Consider the following 16259-nt stretch of genomic DNA (forward strand, 5'->3'; position numbering starts at 1 on the left):
TATATGTGTATTTATAGTGTATAGTCATACTTCTAACACAAAATGCATAGTTGTTAGTTTTGCAAACTTGACCTCAAGTATAGTAGATAGCTTCAAGAACTCATTAAAATCAATGTATAATAGTTTTGTTCACTAGAGGCAGTGGATATAGAACTAAACTATTGACAGTTTATAGAGCAGAGCACTAGGAGATTCCAAATTACAATTTCTAGTGTGTTCCCTGAAAAATCAGAATAATATGCCTCTCTAAATGCAGGTATATGTCCAGCATATATGGTTAACCAAGAATACTCACTTGAGCATCAGTATTCAACTGTTTGTTTTGATGCTTCAAGGCATAACTTCTTTTGGAGAAGATGTCAGTGCCTACCCCTTTGGAGTTCAGTTGATATTTATTAAATGACCCAAAGCTCTTAAGTGACCCAAAGCTCTCAAGTCAAACTGTTGATCTGGCTGCCCCCTTCCTAAGGCTATCTGATCCATCCTACCCTGACCCTAAATAGATTTTGTAAGGCTGTCTGTTAAACCAGTGTCTCTACACAAACAAAAACACTCCTTTCAGGCATGAAATTTAGAGGGCACAGAGATCACCTCCCAGAAGCCGCTTACAATGGCTAGATCATAGATCTTCTTTGGTTAAACTAAAATTCTTTATTGTTCATATAAATGTCCATTTGTTTGTGAATTCTTCTCTAGATATTTTGGTTTTATGTTGATACATTAAAAACTATTTTAAAATAAAAATGTATATAATTCTACATATCATATACTTTATAACTTCTTTGCAAGCATTTTTTTGTTTATTCCTCAAAAGAAGTATATTTGAATAGGTGAAATTAGAGGGCTGGTGTGAAAAATTAGATACAGTGGGGCTGATTATGCTGTTTCCATGATCACACAACTATTACGTAACATAGTTGACACATGAGCCCAGACAGTAAAAAGTGTTCTTTAAATACTATGACTAAAATAGATGCAAGAAGGAAGAAAAAGTTGCACACATCTTCTTCTTCCATACATGTAGCTAGGATTACCTAAAATATCTAAGTAGCAATAGGATTTGCTGCTCTGAAAAGTTATGCATCTTGGGCTTTTGTGAAATAAATAATTATCCAAACTGAAAGATTTGATAAGTGCTCATGGATATGTAAATATTTTCATATTGTTACCTTTAAAAAAACTTTCTTGTCTACATGTTGAAATGTTTAAAATTATGATTTTTCAATTTTATAAGTGTTATGTTTTCTGAAGAATCACTTTCCTGACTTTTTAATCTTCCTATATTCATTTCTAGTTTTGCTTTTCATACTTTATGCCTGTGCTCATCCTAGAACTGATGTTGAACTCAGTGTGAATCAGATGATTTTTTTGATATATATAGGCCATTGTTCCCCAAATCTTTTGTTAATCTTTTGTTAATTCCCTATTTCTTCTCTGAGGAACTCAGTAGGACAAAACAAAAGAAATTTCTTATCGTACATATCTAGAGGTCAGCAGTCTGAAGGAGACCAGCAGGACTGCATTCCTTCTTAGGGCAGGAAGGAAGGCTCTGTTCCTTTCCATTCTAATTTAAAAAGGCCACCTGCGTTCTTTGGCTTGTGTCCACCTTATACAAATGGCATCACTCTGACCTCTGAACTCATCTGCACATCTTTCTATCTGACTTTAACCTTCCTATTTCTTCTTTTGAAGATCCTTGTAATTGTGTTGTGCACACTGTGATTATCTGATTGTAGGAACCTTAATTCACTGTATTTATAAAATCCTTCTTGACATGTAGTGTAAATGTCTATATCTCTGTGATTAGGGTATAAATATCTGCTGATGTGAATATTAAGTCCACCACAGTCGTCTTTCTGATAATCTATTGTTTTTTTTTTCATATTTTTGATTAATCCATTTTAAACAGGCCTATAGCATCTATCTAATAATTCTATCTGAATAAAGTTTTACATGTTGAGCCATGCTGTTAAATTGTGTCTACTAATTCTCACTTAAGACTTGGTATGTTCCTTTTTGTACTGTGTAATTTTAGATTTCAAAATCATCATTGTGGGACTTCAAATTGTGAAAGTAGTTGAAGTCCAGGATTATCATTAACCTAGAACCACTTTTGATATTTCCTTGGTAATGGGTGTTTTAGATCATTTAGTGGTATAATTTCAAATTTTTGATTTTTATGAGGGTGGAACCGTGATTCTGAGTACAGAGGTATAAGCTTTATGTACCCCAAGCTTTAGACAAAACGGCATTCTGTTTATCCCCTTGTCCCCAGTAGTGAGTTCCTTTTATCCTAGATCATTTTACTGAGGGTAGTTCCTTAAATAATCAGATGTCATAAAAGGTGATTTCCTTTTCTGCTTTCTGTCCTATTCAGATCTTAAGTCTTGTTCTCCGTAAGTGGGTGTTACATCTCTAGTACTTAGCAGACTGATATAAGTGAACTCTGTATGGCTTCCACTGTATTAGCTCATGCAATGTTCCAAGTTTTCATTTCCAGTTATTCTTGGGTCCTAGAGCTTTTGCTTACCTCTATGGTAACTGATATCTTCAAAAGTCTCCTGAAGTCTTACTTGTTCCATCCTTCTTCACCTTTCTCTGCTCTTATTTTGCTGAGTGTATCTTAAGCAACATCTCTGGAGGATATTTGTGACTTATGAACTTTAGAAATACAAGAGCTGGGGTTGAGGATTTAGCTCAGTGGTAGAGCACTTGCCTAGCAAGCTCAAGGCCCTGGGTTCAGTCCTCAGCTCTGGGGGGAAAAAAAGACAAAATAACAAAAAGACCAAAAAGAAACACAAGAGCTGATTTTAGGGGGACATTTAACTCTTGCTTAGGGACACTTTTGACTTGTTCACAATTTTAGATACCAATATTGAATATTAATTGTGATTCCTTTTTTTCATAAAGAAATTACTAATATTACATCTGAGAAGTTTTAATATATATAATGAAATTTATATTATTATCAAATTCATTTTTATTATACCAATTATAATATGTAAAATAAATAAATATTTTTCCAATTATTTTAATTCTCAATTTTCTATTCTCTTTCCAGAATGTGTGCTGTGTTTGGTGGAATCTATTGTCTTCGTCATTCTGTACAGTGCCTTGTAGTGGACAAAGAATCCAGAAAGTAAGGATGCTTTAAGTAACCTTTCTATATTTATACACAAGACACTGGTGAAAAATACAGAATTGGCTTTTTAAAAAGTGATTTTTGAAAGATCCTCCTTGGTATTAATAACATATCAACCATGATTAAATGTAATTTGTGTTTAGGTCTTCCAGAACAAGGAAAGTGAGTTCAGAATGTAGAAACTAAATTAACTTTCCTACAGTATGACTGTAGCTCCTGATCATTCAAGCTTAGAAGACAGATCATTTCAGCTGCCGGGGGTAGGTGATGAGTGATGTTAGTTTTCCTTGTGGCCTTACCTCCTCTAATTGATTTTCATCAGATGACAACAAAGCCCTCTGTTATTGCATTTTAAAAAATGGAGCTCACCTAAAAACTCATCATTAATCTCTGCTGATAATGCATGTCACTTCAAGAGAAAAGACTTTAATGAGTTTTTAGGTAGATTGTTGTCATAAACTATGCTGTCCTGTTATCTCAGGATAAATTCTTTTACAGCAGAATCAGGCTACAAGCTGGTTGAGGATTAAAGTATGAATCTACTTGCTTTATAACATTAACTAAGCACTGTCTATTTTGCATTTTAATTATTTTTCTAGGATTTATTTTTATTTACTAATATATACTTTTATCTGAATTAATTCGGATAAATTGACATTGTATAATTTCTAAGTCTTACCTTGAAAAAGAAATAGCTCAAGTGGATAAAGTTTTAGTAGCTCTTAAAACTATTGTTTTTTTTTTTTCTTTCTTAGATGTTCTCAAGTATCTTTTGGCCTATATTTCATAGATGACTATTTTATGACTATATTAAAAATAATGTTGTTGAAATTATAAAATGCCATAATATCGTAAATGGCTTGTTCCTTTGTATAGTAAATTTATATAGTCTAAATGGAATAAATTGGCCGTTAATTTCTCATAGGTGACAGTATTATAAGTAGTTAATTTAGTTAAGATTTGGTGCTATAAATAAGTAATACAGAGTAAATTTGAAGCTCTGTGGTGTAAACATTGACATGTGATTTAAGATTCTTACAAAGTATCTAACAATTGAATAGAACATAACCATACTATTCAAATAAATGCTTTTCTATATTTATATAGAAGACATGGGTGAAAGACTAGGTACAAAAGACTATTCTTTAATGCTCGGGATATTCAGGTTTTGGGCATGAAGAACTCTGAAGTAGTGGTTATCTTTTTATGCCTTTCAGCTTGTTTTTCCTTATATAGTGACTTTGAAAGAAGAGTGTTTTCCTTTGACAGAAAGTCCTATAACAAAATCCTTATTTGGTGTTTATTTGCTTGGGTCATTTTTATCCTCTTTGGACACCATTTCAGTACCAAATGTTGGTCTCAGTAACATGAAAAATTTGCATGGCTAATATTTCTTTTGGTGCTTTCATTCATTCATTCATTCATCTTTCTTTCTTAAAATAGGTATGCTAGTACAGTAATAGCATTTGTTGAAATAAAGGCTGTATTTACTTTACATTTGACATATTTTTGTGAAATAGTCTGAACAAAGGTTCTACTTTTATGTTCTTATACAGATTCTAGTTGGAACATAGAGGTGAATAATAAAAGTCTTACAAACCCTAAAAACCTCCCGACTAGTAATTTTCAAACTGTAAAGCGGTGGAGGAATTGAGTAAATACTCTTTTAGATACTGCCAAGAGTTAAGTTTTTTGTTGGATTGGTTTGTTTGGCATTTTGAGATAGGTTATCACTGTGTAACCCAGGATGATGGATGTGTTGGGTGGAAAACAACAGTTATAAGCAATACCCCAGAGGAATCTAATATAGATCGAGCTTCCATGACACTGAGAAACAGTGATCTTTGTAAGGTGATTTTAATTAGGCAAGAGTAGTGTGTTCTGTGTGAGCTTGGGAATTCTAGACCTCAATTTATTTTAATGCTTTTTGTAGATGAACTTTCCAGATATATTAGCAGTATGAATTTTAGGTAGTAGGAAGCTTAAAATCTTTTGAAACAGTATTCACAAATTCCTGAAGCACCATGTTTATTAACAGTACCCAAGATGTGTATAAAGGTCTGATAATCCTGCAGTGTGAAGGGCTTTTGAACAATATTAGTGCTGTGAATGAAAACAAGTCCTCTTTTGAACACTTCCTCTATTTGTAAGATAGTTTAAAAGAACTCAGCAATAATTAGAATCTTCTTTTAGATTTGACCTGATTCTTAGATTATTGTAAATGGTATTGGAAAATACTTATCTGGCTCTTCCTTAACATGTAGAAATAAATGATCTTAAAATATTCCGTATTCTTAACTGCGGGCCAATTGTCACATGATTGAGTAATGAGCGATTAGGAACAAATTGAGCCATTTATTTGTGTCTATTTTTATAAGCAAATAGCACAGTACCTATTTTTTTTGCTATGCTACATTGTTTTCCAATGAAAATCATTTTCTTATTTATCTTGTCAAAATTCAAAGTACCTGTAGGAGTGTGGTTTTATTTCTGTGTCTTAAGTTCAGTTCCATTGACCAACCTGTCTGTTTTGTATGCTAATACTGTGCAGTTTTTACTACTGCTCCGTAGTATAGCTTGAAATCACAGATGTTGATACCAATAGAAGTTATTTCACTGTACAGAATTTTTTTGGCTATCCTGGGTTGTTTTGTTTTGTTTTCACATTAAGTTAATGGTTGCTCTTTCCAGGTCTGTAAAGAATTGTGTTGGTATTTTGATGGGAATTTCATTGAATCTGTAGCTGGCTTTTGGCAGGATGGCCACTTTTACTATGTTAATCTTACCGATCCATGAACATGGGAGTTCTTTCCATCTTCTAAAATCTTCTTCAATTTCTTTCTTCAAAGACTTGAAGTTCTTGTCATACAGGTCTTTCACATGCTTGCTTAGAGCTACACCAAGATATTTTATATTATTTGTTGCTATTGTAAAGGGTGTTGTTTCCCTGTTTCTGTTTCAGCCCTTTTGTTGCTTGTAAAAAGGAGAGCTACTGACTTCTGAATTAATTTTGTATCCACTTTGATGAAGGCGCTTGTCACCCAGTTCTCTGGTAGAATCGTGGGGGTCACATATGTATACTATCATCTCACCTGCCAATTTGTGTCCCCTTGATCTCCTTTACTTGTCTTATTGCTCTAGCTAGAACTTCAAGTACTATATTGAAGAGATTGTGGTGATAGTGGGCAGCCCATCTTGTTTCTGATATTAGCAGGAACGCTTTATGTTTCTCTCTATTTATGTTTCTCTCCATTTAACTTTTCAGCTGCATGCCAAATATAAAAAGACCAACCTGCCACCTAGTCTCTTTTGCACTCTCTGTACTTTAGTTTATATCCCCTTCCCTCTTCTCTGACTCTCTCTCAAAAGGGAGAGTGGGGGAGCAAGAGGGTAGACAGGATACTACCATGCTCCTCTTTCTCATCTCCTATGCTCTCTCACTGTCTATCTCTGTCTTTATTTCTTTGTCTCTCTCTCTCTACTCACTTCCCCATCCCTGCACATTAAATTCCATATCTATTGTGTGTGGCATTTTATTTACATGATTACAGCAACCTCTTTGGATATGATAAGGCATTGATTTTCCTACTGAAACATTGATTTCAGGCTTTAACAATTTATCCCATAATAATAGTACAGTTTTCAAACTTTACTTGGAGTGATATGATTCCTGTTATTTACTGTCACCTCACTATGTGAGTTGTTTAGGTGGTCCTTAAAGTTCTTTCTTAAGAAGCACACAAAAAATAAAAAAGCATGTAGTAAAATTGAAAATATATACCTCTAATAACAATTGCCATGTTTATGTAAATATCAAAAGGTAATTTTAATTCAAGTTGGTTTCAGACTAATACATCTTTCCCAAATACTGCTCTCACATAAAATCTATTTTAGAGAAATGCCAGTAATAGGAGATATATTGTGAATACCTAAAAGTACAAAATCATGTTGTTAAAAATCCTGATCTTATAGTTGAGTGTATACAATGTTTGTTTCTCTTTAAGGACTCTAAGATGACATAGAAAATTGTTTATTGTAATTGTAATCTTAAGCAAGCAACTTACAAATATTTGCATTTGTATTCTTTTACCTTGCCTTTTTTACTAGATGGAATATTTGACATTTCTTCTCCCATATAGTGTAACTACAATTTGTCCATGCTTCAGGTCAGAGTCTTTAATCTCAGACACTGGATTAGACATCTGTGTCAGGTCCCCTTGTACAGTTATTTGATAAATTCTCTGTTGGAAGTGCAAGATCTCACTATAATATCTTCAGAGTGAAGGCATGTCTCTATCACTCTTTATCTGCAGTAACCCTCTAATTAAATTAATGAATGAAGCATAGAGTGATTTTAGCTTTTTTTCTGTGTGCTTTGATTTTATTGTCTATTTAATAAAGTTGACAGAAACATAAATGACTATACTGTTGAGGTTGATGTCCTCTTTAAACATTAAAGTGTGAAATAAGCTTTGAGAGAGGAGGGCCATGATAAAGTACATGGAATATATGACCAACTGCATCTCTATTTTGCCTAGAGGTTGTTTTTTTTTTTCTTTTTTGCGTAATTTGCTTTGCCTATGATGTGTATTATGTAGACTTCCCATGCTGTTTTTAAGATACCTGCTAATCATTCATCCCCTCCCCCAGTTCTAATACTCTGCCTTCTGATTGTTGTTTTTGTAAACACTGAGAGCTCATATTTCTTTTCCTATATAGTTTTGCCGACTCCGTAAAATTTAGAAGAATTCAACTTGACTGTTTAACAGTACAGTATTTAACAAGGAGGTATGGCAGTTCTGCCTTTTGATTAGTGTGGTCTGTAAAACATAGTCCTGGTGTATTACTTCAGTTCATCCTGCATGTTTACTTCAGCATTTTAAATTACAGTATTCCTTGTTAGGATTTTTTAGAAATACTATTTTTTCTGTTGTCAGGAAACTATAACTCTACTGGACATTTGGATGCTAATAATAATTTCTTAGGCTGGATGTAAGATTCCATTACTTGTGCCATTATGGAAGTTCTGATTGAAATCTTTTGTAAAATGGTAACAGTTATATTCTAGATGCTTTCTTGTTACCAACTCTGATGGTAGTTGCTATCTTGTGATATATAATAAAAAAGTAAATAAAATATAGACTCCCTGTCTGTATTGTGATTAAAAGGAACAGTGCAGCCTTTAATGTCACAGACTGCACTTGAATTCTGACATTGCCATTTCCTGTCTGTGTGAAATTAACCAAGAGGTTTTAACCACTCAGTGCCATTATAAAAAGTGGAGTGGCTGACAAACCATACTGTGTAGGATTCTTGTAATATTACCAGAGGAGATAAATATCATAAATCCATTGATTACACTTACACGTAGTTTAGTACATGTTAGTAGTATATGTACTTAGAAACCTTGGCGTGCCACAAAAGAGGGAGCCTACCTTTGCCCAGAGGTGTGACTTCTAGTTAACTGTATTTTTGAACAGTGATGGGTAATTTCAGCAGTGATTTGGAATGAAAAAAGACTCTTTACCTCCAGAATCTCAATTGTGTACTTTTCCTGTCTTTATATTGTTTCATTTTGACAGAATACTTCAATCATCCATTTCCCATTCCTGCAAGTGTTAACTCTTCTCTATGTACTAGTTACTGGGAATACAGATGAGAACAAAACTATCAAGATTTTTGTTTTTGTGCTGGAAGACATTATAAAACAGTTAAATTGTAGTATAATTTAATTTTATATATTATAAAATATATATAAGATGTATTTATATAATTTAATTTTATATATTATAATTAAATGTATATTGAGAATCATTTGGTTCACAGATCTGGCTCTGCTCTATGAAGAGGAAAGTGAAGAGCCTTCATGGCTTTTTATCGTCTCAGAATAAACTCTGAAGCCTTATAGGAGACACCTGGCCACTGCCTGACATTCTTTTTTATTTCCTTTCTGTTTTCCACCTTCTTGACAGATAACACTGAACTGATTGTGAGTTTCTGTACCTGACACATTCTCAGACTTATTATTTGCCTAACTGTTTGATCCTGTATAAACATTGTGAATGTATCCCTTCCACCAAAAACCATTCCCTGATAATCTGCCAGTTCATTCAAATCTGAGTTAGATACTTCCCTATGACTCTGCAATAGCCTTTCCTCACCTTTTATTGATGAGGTATCCTATTATTTTAAAATCACCTGTATCTGTATCTTCATTATTACCTGTGGGAACAGTGCTTGGCATAGGTACTTGCCATTTTTTTTTATGTTGATCAACTGAAGCATCAGCTTCTTAGCAGTCCAATGCTTTATTAAATGCAACCAGAGTCTAAGGCACTGTCAGTGGTGTGGGAGCGAAGAAGCTAACTACAAGAAATATTTTAAGGTGGAATGTAGAATAGTAGCAGATTAGGTATAAAGAGGGATTTAGGTGGGAAAGTTTTAACTGCTGGGTATAGCCTTATGTGATTGGGAAATTATGAGGGGGGAAAGTAGATGTGGAGCTGTCGTAAAGTCAAGTTGGAGTATACAATGCTAAATATGAAAAGGTAATGATAACTTCACTGAGTACTTGAAATTTGAAAAGCAGATTTTAAGCATCTTTGCTCCACAATGGTAACTGTGAGTGGTGATTTGGATATGTTAATTATATTCTGTTATTTATTACACAGTGTATACATAGTCCAATTATCACATTATATTCCTTGAGTATATATAATTTTTTACTTGCCAGTTAGATATTCTTAAGAGAAAGAACAAATCAGTACACAGTTTAAAAGATAAATATATATCTTGTGAAAAGTTCAGAGCAACAACTAAACACTCAATCCTATTAATGGGCTGAAAAAAATTTTGTTAGCAGTTCACCCCAGAAATATTTTTGTGAACATTTTGAAATAGTTTTCTGAAGTATGGAAAATTGGAAAATAATGCCTCTGAGAAAACTCACAAGTGTCCAATAGGAAAGCCTGCTTTGTTTCCTTCAGTGATTGGCTATCTTATCATTTTCTTAATTAATATTTTTTCTTTTTATTATTTCATCTCTAATATCCACACTATGTGATTAACTGGGTTTTAGTTCTGAAGATCAAACGGATTGCATACCTGTTAATATTTATTTCTCTTCTTGACTCAGTTCCAGATGTTTCGTTTTAAACTTCCTGAGTTTTTTTTCCCCTCCCTTATTGTCACTTTATGTATGCTCTCGTATCAGTGAGCCAAGAGCTGAGTAAGTGCTGTGGTTTGTTAATTTAGAAAACCTTGCGCAAGAAATGTTCTGTCTAGCTTCAGTGACTCTTATGATCAGCTTGGTCATTGTGTCCCTGTAACTAGGAACTCCTATCATGTTCCCTCTCAATTTACTATTTATGAGGCCCAGAAAGGCCTTCTGCTAAGTCTGAAATGCTGTAAATCTTTAATGGCTTCCTCCGCTTTGTGTGGGAGGAGTAGACAGGATAGTAGTTTAATGTGTCTGGCAGCACTGTTTCATTTTGTTGTTTTCCATTAAGTGAGTGTCATCTAATTTTTGTATTAATCTTTATAATACATATTAAGAGTAGGTCCCAAATCAATATCCTTTTCTTCATTGTTCTCCCCATTAGGCTGAATATATGGCAATAAGTCAAGTACCTGAGGGAAAACAAATCTTAACACTTGCCTTGGCTTGCAGAGCTTTGCTAAGGCCTACTGCCTCAGTGCTTCAGAGTAAGACAGAGACTAACAGGTTAGTCAAGTTGTTACTGTCTACCGGACTGACTGAGACTAGGCATACTAAACTGTCGCCTCACTCTGTACAGATGTGGGTGAGTTCTCTCTTTCTCTTGCTCTCTCTGATTCTCATTATCTCTCATTCTCACTCTCTCTCTCTCTCTCTATCGCACACCTTCTTTACTTTTCTCACTTTAGCACAACAGAGATGCAGCAGTACCAAAGGCTCTGTTATGATCCTTTCTTGGGACTCGGAAGCTTATCAGAATCTCCAGGGGTACTTAGTATTTGAAAAGTCCCCCAGGTGTGGTTCTGATTTGTTTCCTTCTCCTGCTCCTCCTCTTCCCTTGGAACTCAGTTTCATCTGAAGCTTCTGCATAAACAGGCGCATTTATTAGCATCTTATTCCTGCATAGTTGAGCTTGTGTGTATCTATATCACATTATTTGCTCTCTGCGTTATCTGCATTAGTCTTTCTAATACTGTAACACTTGAAACCAATGTCTGCAGTTACCAAGGTTAGTTTTTAGGAAGCCAGCAAAACAGGAAAGACTTCATAAAATTCACTTGAGGACTAGGTTTATTTCTGTGTTGGTTGTTTGCTTGTTCAATATTTAGTCCAACCTTTTATGATGAAAAGTTTCAAACCTTTGCCAAATTTGAGTTTAAAATTAATACCTGTTATATCTTCTGCTCAGTTTCTACAATGGACATTACAGAATACCTGCTTATTTATACATCTTTAGAGATATTCACCCGTGAGCTAGCTATTGATTAATCTTTTATGCAATCTGTAGGGAATTGCAGATACCAGTAAAATTCACCCTAAACATTTCAATATGAATATCATGATATAGAGTAGTGTTTTCCATTATCTGTTTATATATAATTATAGTTGTATTCCATCTTTAAGTACCCATTAGTTGAGTTTGAACAAAAGACAAATGTGTATACCCCAAGTCCTATCAACATACATAAGTCTTTATACTCCTTTTTATTTGCCCACCTGCATTATTCCCTCTTCAATTTCTATAACTTCTTAGTTAAAAGTAAGGAATTCTTGCTAGAGTTTACAGGACAAATATAATGAGTATGTCATGATAATTCAGCAAACGTCTCTTCTCCATTTTTGTAAGTAGTTAGATTTTGTAAATGTTTGTGAGTGCTTCAAAACAGGACATTAAGAAATAAACTTATTCTTCAACTTTTAGGGAGGGTGGGATTGGGAGGAGGTGAAGGAAGGGCCCATAGCCATGATACAAATTGAATAAATTGTAATAAATGATAATAATAAAAAAGGGAAAAAGTTATCTTGGCTAGTATTTGGTATAAGTCCTTTGAGCTAATTTAGTGAAGTATTTTATAGCTAAGATGAGCTCTACTATAAGAAAATGCAGGATATTTGAAGTACAGGCAAGATGGGCAAATTATTTAAATATTAATACCAACAGCTTTATATTAAAATATGCTTAATTGTTTAGAAATATATACATAACATCACTAAACATAATAGTCTAACTTGCCATTTATTCAGTGTTATGCCATGTATTCAATAATATCAGCAAAATCCAAATTCAGTTCCTTTTTCATTGGTCTTGGTGGTGGTCATTTTATTTTTAATTTTGCCTGTTATAAATCCCTATTTGGCTTATTTAGAATAATTGAGAATGCTTTATTTTGTACCAGAATATTTTAAATATGATATGAGTGTGAGATAATTTGCCTGCATTTTTGTGAGGACTAGCAAAAAATAATCCTGGCACCAAAAGAACCTGTGACAAAAGCAATTTATATTTCCATAATAAAAAGATATAGCAAACATACAGTCATTTACATATAGTTCCTGAAATATTACATTGAGGCTTTTCTAGTGTTGGTAACTCTGTTTCAAGGATGTCGCCCTTAGTCCATTAGTTTGGATAATGAGCCCTATAAAGTACATTTATAACTTGTGGCATTGCAAGGAGATGGATTCTAATTTTCATCCTTTTATCTAGACACATTGAAAGAAGGTCAATGGAGGGTTCTATATGATTCATTGTCCCAACACATATCAGATGACAGAGACCTGATAATGTCCATGCGTAAGTGTTTTCCTTATATTGGAAACAGCACTTGAAAGAAATTTTTTTCCATGATCGTCCTTTGAAGTAAAGTGGAATCAGATATTCAAAGACGCTCTATCCCTTTTTTTCCTATTTAAAACATTATCAAATGTGTGGCCAGATAGCTATTCTTAAACAAAAGAAAAAAGCAACACTTAACAGAAAAATAAAAAGCTGTGAATGGTGCAACATGATATTTAATCAGCTTTACTTTTCCTCTTAGAACTGTTAAGGGTAGAAAAAAGAAAGCTGATTTTTCTAAACAAAGGAAGAGCTTCTGTGTTTCTAAATGTGAGGAAAGCTTGGAATTATGCAATGATGTTCTGCTGGCCTTAGACCTATGGACTAATAACAATAAAAATAAATATTTATGTAACAGTTTACATTCATTTACAGTTTAAAAGATATCAGAATGACAACCAGAACTTATCAGTAATCCAGTGTCAGAAAATGTAGAGTAGTTGCCATTTCTTTGTAAGCTTCACAAGGTTTCAAATTCAAAATCAGCAGTTCATTATTTTATTTTCTCAATTCCTTCATCATTAATATGATCTTTTCTTCTATGCTTATCTTCTTTGTAGATGTAAAGCAATGATAGATCAGTTTGGTCAAAGAATAGTCTCTAAACATTTCATTATCGAAGACAGTTACCTTTCTGAGAAAACGTGTTCCCGTGTACAATACAGGTAAGGTGCCTTCCACCCATTATGCAAAGGAAGGGAAAACCTCTTCCTTTGTATGAGTATACTGACGGTTCTCATGATTCTGTTTTTCAAGTAGCGTGTAGAGGTAAACCAATCCAAAGGTATACATACTCTATTTCTTACCATTCTTCCCTACTTTGTTCTACTTTGAGGGGGAGCCTAGCATAATTTCTTCTTTGTGTCAGCTGGAGTTTTTTCTGTAGGTCATGCATCCTTCTTTCTTGAGCCAAGAAAAGATTAAAGTAGAACTTGACTGGGTTTTGACACTTTTATCCTTAAATTTTTGAAACCTTCCTTCTGCTGGTTACATATAACAATAAATGAAACTTAGCTGTGGAATCTGAACCACTGCTTTTCTCTTTTGTGCATTACAGGCAGATATCCAGGGCAGTCCTGATTACAGATGGATCTGTACTAAAAACGGATTCAGATCAACAGGTGATTTAGTCCTCTCATTTTCTTTAGAATAAAAGCTGTGTGTTAAGAAATATATGCACATGATTAATTTATTAATGCAGCCAAACTAATTAACATGTTTATCTTTGCATAACTTTTTTTTGCAAGAACAGTGAAAATCCACTTTTATCAGATTTTAAGTTTATAATATAGTATTTTTATAACATGGTATTAGTAGCTATAGCTCCTATGCTGTATATTAAATCTCTAAAACTAAATTTTCATATAATTACTTGCCAAGCAAGTACCTTTCACTCAGAAGCCAGAGTGTTGTCCTCCTTGGAGAACCTGGTAACTATGATAGCATGGCTGCTTTCAAATACCTTGGGGGCACAGATACAGACAATTAAAAAGTACAGTTGGGTGTTACAAGGATTAGTGGTGTATAGTTAAGGATTAATGGCATCACATTGATTTGCCATTGTTGGTTGCTATGTCTGGATCACCCATTGAAACATAGGCTTTGTGAATACACCCATGGGTAACAGGGAGACAGAACTGTGAAGAGAGCAAGCAGAGACAATTCTTTGAAGACGCTAAGCTGTAAAGTATGAGATAGGAACTGGTCCCTAAGAGGTATGTGTTAGTGAATACAGCTATCTTTTAAGATCTTGCCATGTATTTTAGCTGTTTGAATGGAGTCAGCCAAGGAGTTGAGATACAAAAAAGAAAGTTATTGACAAGTTGTTGAAGTACAATCAAAAGTCAGAGAGGAGCCAGGCAAAGCACTGGCCATAGAAAAGTGATGTATGTTGAAATAAGAGGGTGAAAATGGAACTGTTTGTAAGTTTGTAAGTTGGGGGATTCCATTGTTTAAGTTACAAATGAAATCCTCTCCTAAGTATGAGGCTTACAAGCAACTCAAGCCTCAAAGGAAGACATATAGTGGAAAGGCTTGCTCTAAGTACATTTTGTTGAGCAGTCTCAATGGTCCAGTCAAGGCTGATGATTATAGATTTACAGCATCATGAATCTATTCCACCCCTCCCATCTCTTTTAATCTTTTATTCCCATTCCGTCTGTTCATAGATGGAATTTTTACATCTTCTGATTCTCATCATCTCTAATCCTTTCCTTTGCCATATATACAACACTGGGTACTTCTAACATCCTCAGTTCTCATGTTGCCAGGACCTTCCACTGCAACCACAGAGGTAAATCTCTTTCCCATGTTTTGTTATTAATTGTATCTGTATCACTGAGGGCCACTTGAAAAAACTACATAACCAAACACATTGGCCCTTCCACAAAGTTGCAGTATCAGCTTTATTTAGCTGAATCTTGTTCACATTACAAATTCTTGCACTCTCTTTTGATCACCTGCCTGTTCACCTCAATAGCTAGTACCAGTCTTTACTTTCTAACCTGCAATGTTAATCTTCTTCTTTCTCTGGTAAAGTGCACAAAGATACTTGAATTTCTACCCACCACTCACAATATATGTATACCATCCCAAGGGTGATTGAGTAGTTTGTCTTTTCCTTTGTCCATAGTTAACCTCCTTCACAGATGCCTTTTATTCATGCATAAACACTTATATGAGCATACCACATACATAAAAATCACTCTTGCATGACAAATACAGACACATTCACTGAATTTTAAAATTAAAAACAAACAAAACAATGAGATTTCTTGACTTTGTCTTCATCTCTACTGAGGACTCAGCCTCTCCCTTCTTTTTAATAGCACTTTCTATTAAACTGAGGGTGCCTCCAGCTCCTGAATTCCCAGTCATTTCTAAACCACTATCTGACTTCTGCCTGTACCTTTCTATCACAATTTATCATACTGAATACATTAAAAACCATAATATTCAGGATCAGGAGACATTTTTTTATTGTTTTCAGCTAGTATTTTCCTGATAGTTTGGACAATATTTTTTGCTCTTTGTCTTAAACTCTATTGACTTCCATGCTCTGTTCTCTCCTTCCTCATAACACTGACTGCTCCTTCTCTCTCTGAAGCTCTTTTTCTTTTGTCCTATCCTTTATTACCAAAATTATCTCTTCATCCAACTTCATTTACTTCTCCCTGCACATATAACATGTATTCACATAGTATCAACTTCACCTAAATGTTGGACTACCTGCTGGAAGCCCAGGGGTACCAGGACCATATGCCAAGGTTCTTTTGGATATCTGT

At 34.2% G+C, this 16259-nt stretch overlaps 1 protein-coding gene across 2 annotated transcripts in view; it reads left to right on the top strand.

Annotated features, from left to right (window-relative positions):
- Positions 1-16259, top strand: part of Chm (CHM Rab escort protein) — a 139665-nt gene that overhangs the window by 91078 nt on the left and 32328 nt on the right. For both annotated transcript variants that reach the window (XM_055598247.1, XM_055598248.1), the window contains exons 9-11: positions 3062-3139; positions 13536-13640; positions 14033-14096. In XM_055598247.1, coding sequence (XP_055454222.1) covers positions 3062-3139; positions 13536-13640; positions 14033-14096 — 247 coding nt within the window. The remainder of the gene's footprint in view (positions 1-3061; positions 3140-13535; positions 13641-14032; positions 14097-16259) is intronic.

The sequence above is a fragment of the Psammomys obesus genome, unplaced genomic scaffold (genome assembly GCF_907164565.1).
Source record: "Psammomys obesus unplaced genomic scaffold, mPsaObe1.curated_primary_1811, whole genome shotgun sequence".
Taxonomy (NCBI): Eukaryota; Metazoa; Chordata; class Mammalia; order Rodentia; family Muridae; genus Psammomys; species Psammomys obesus.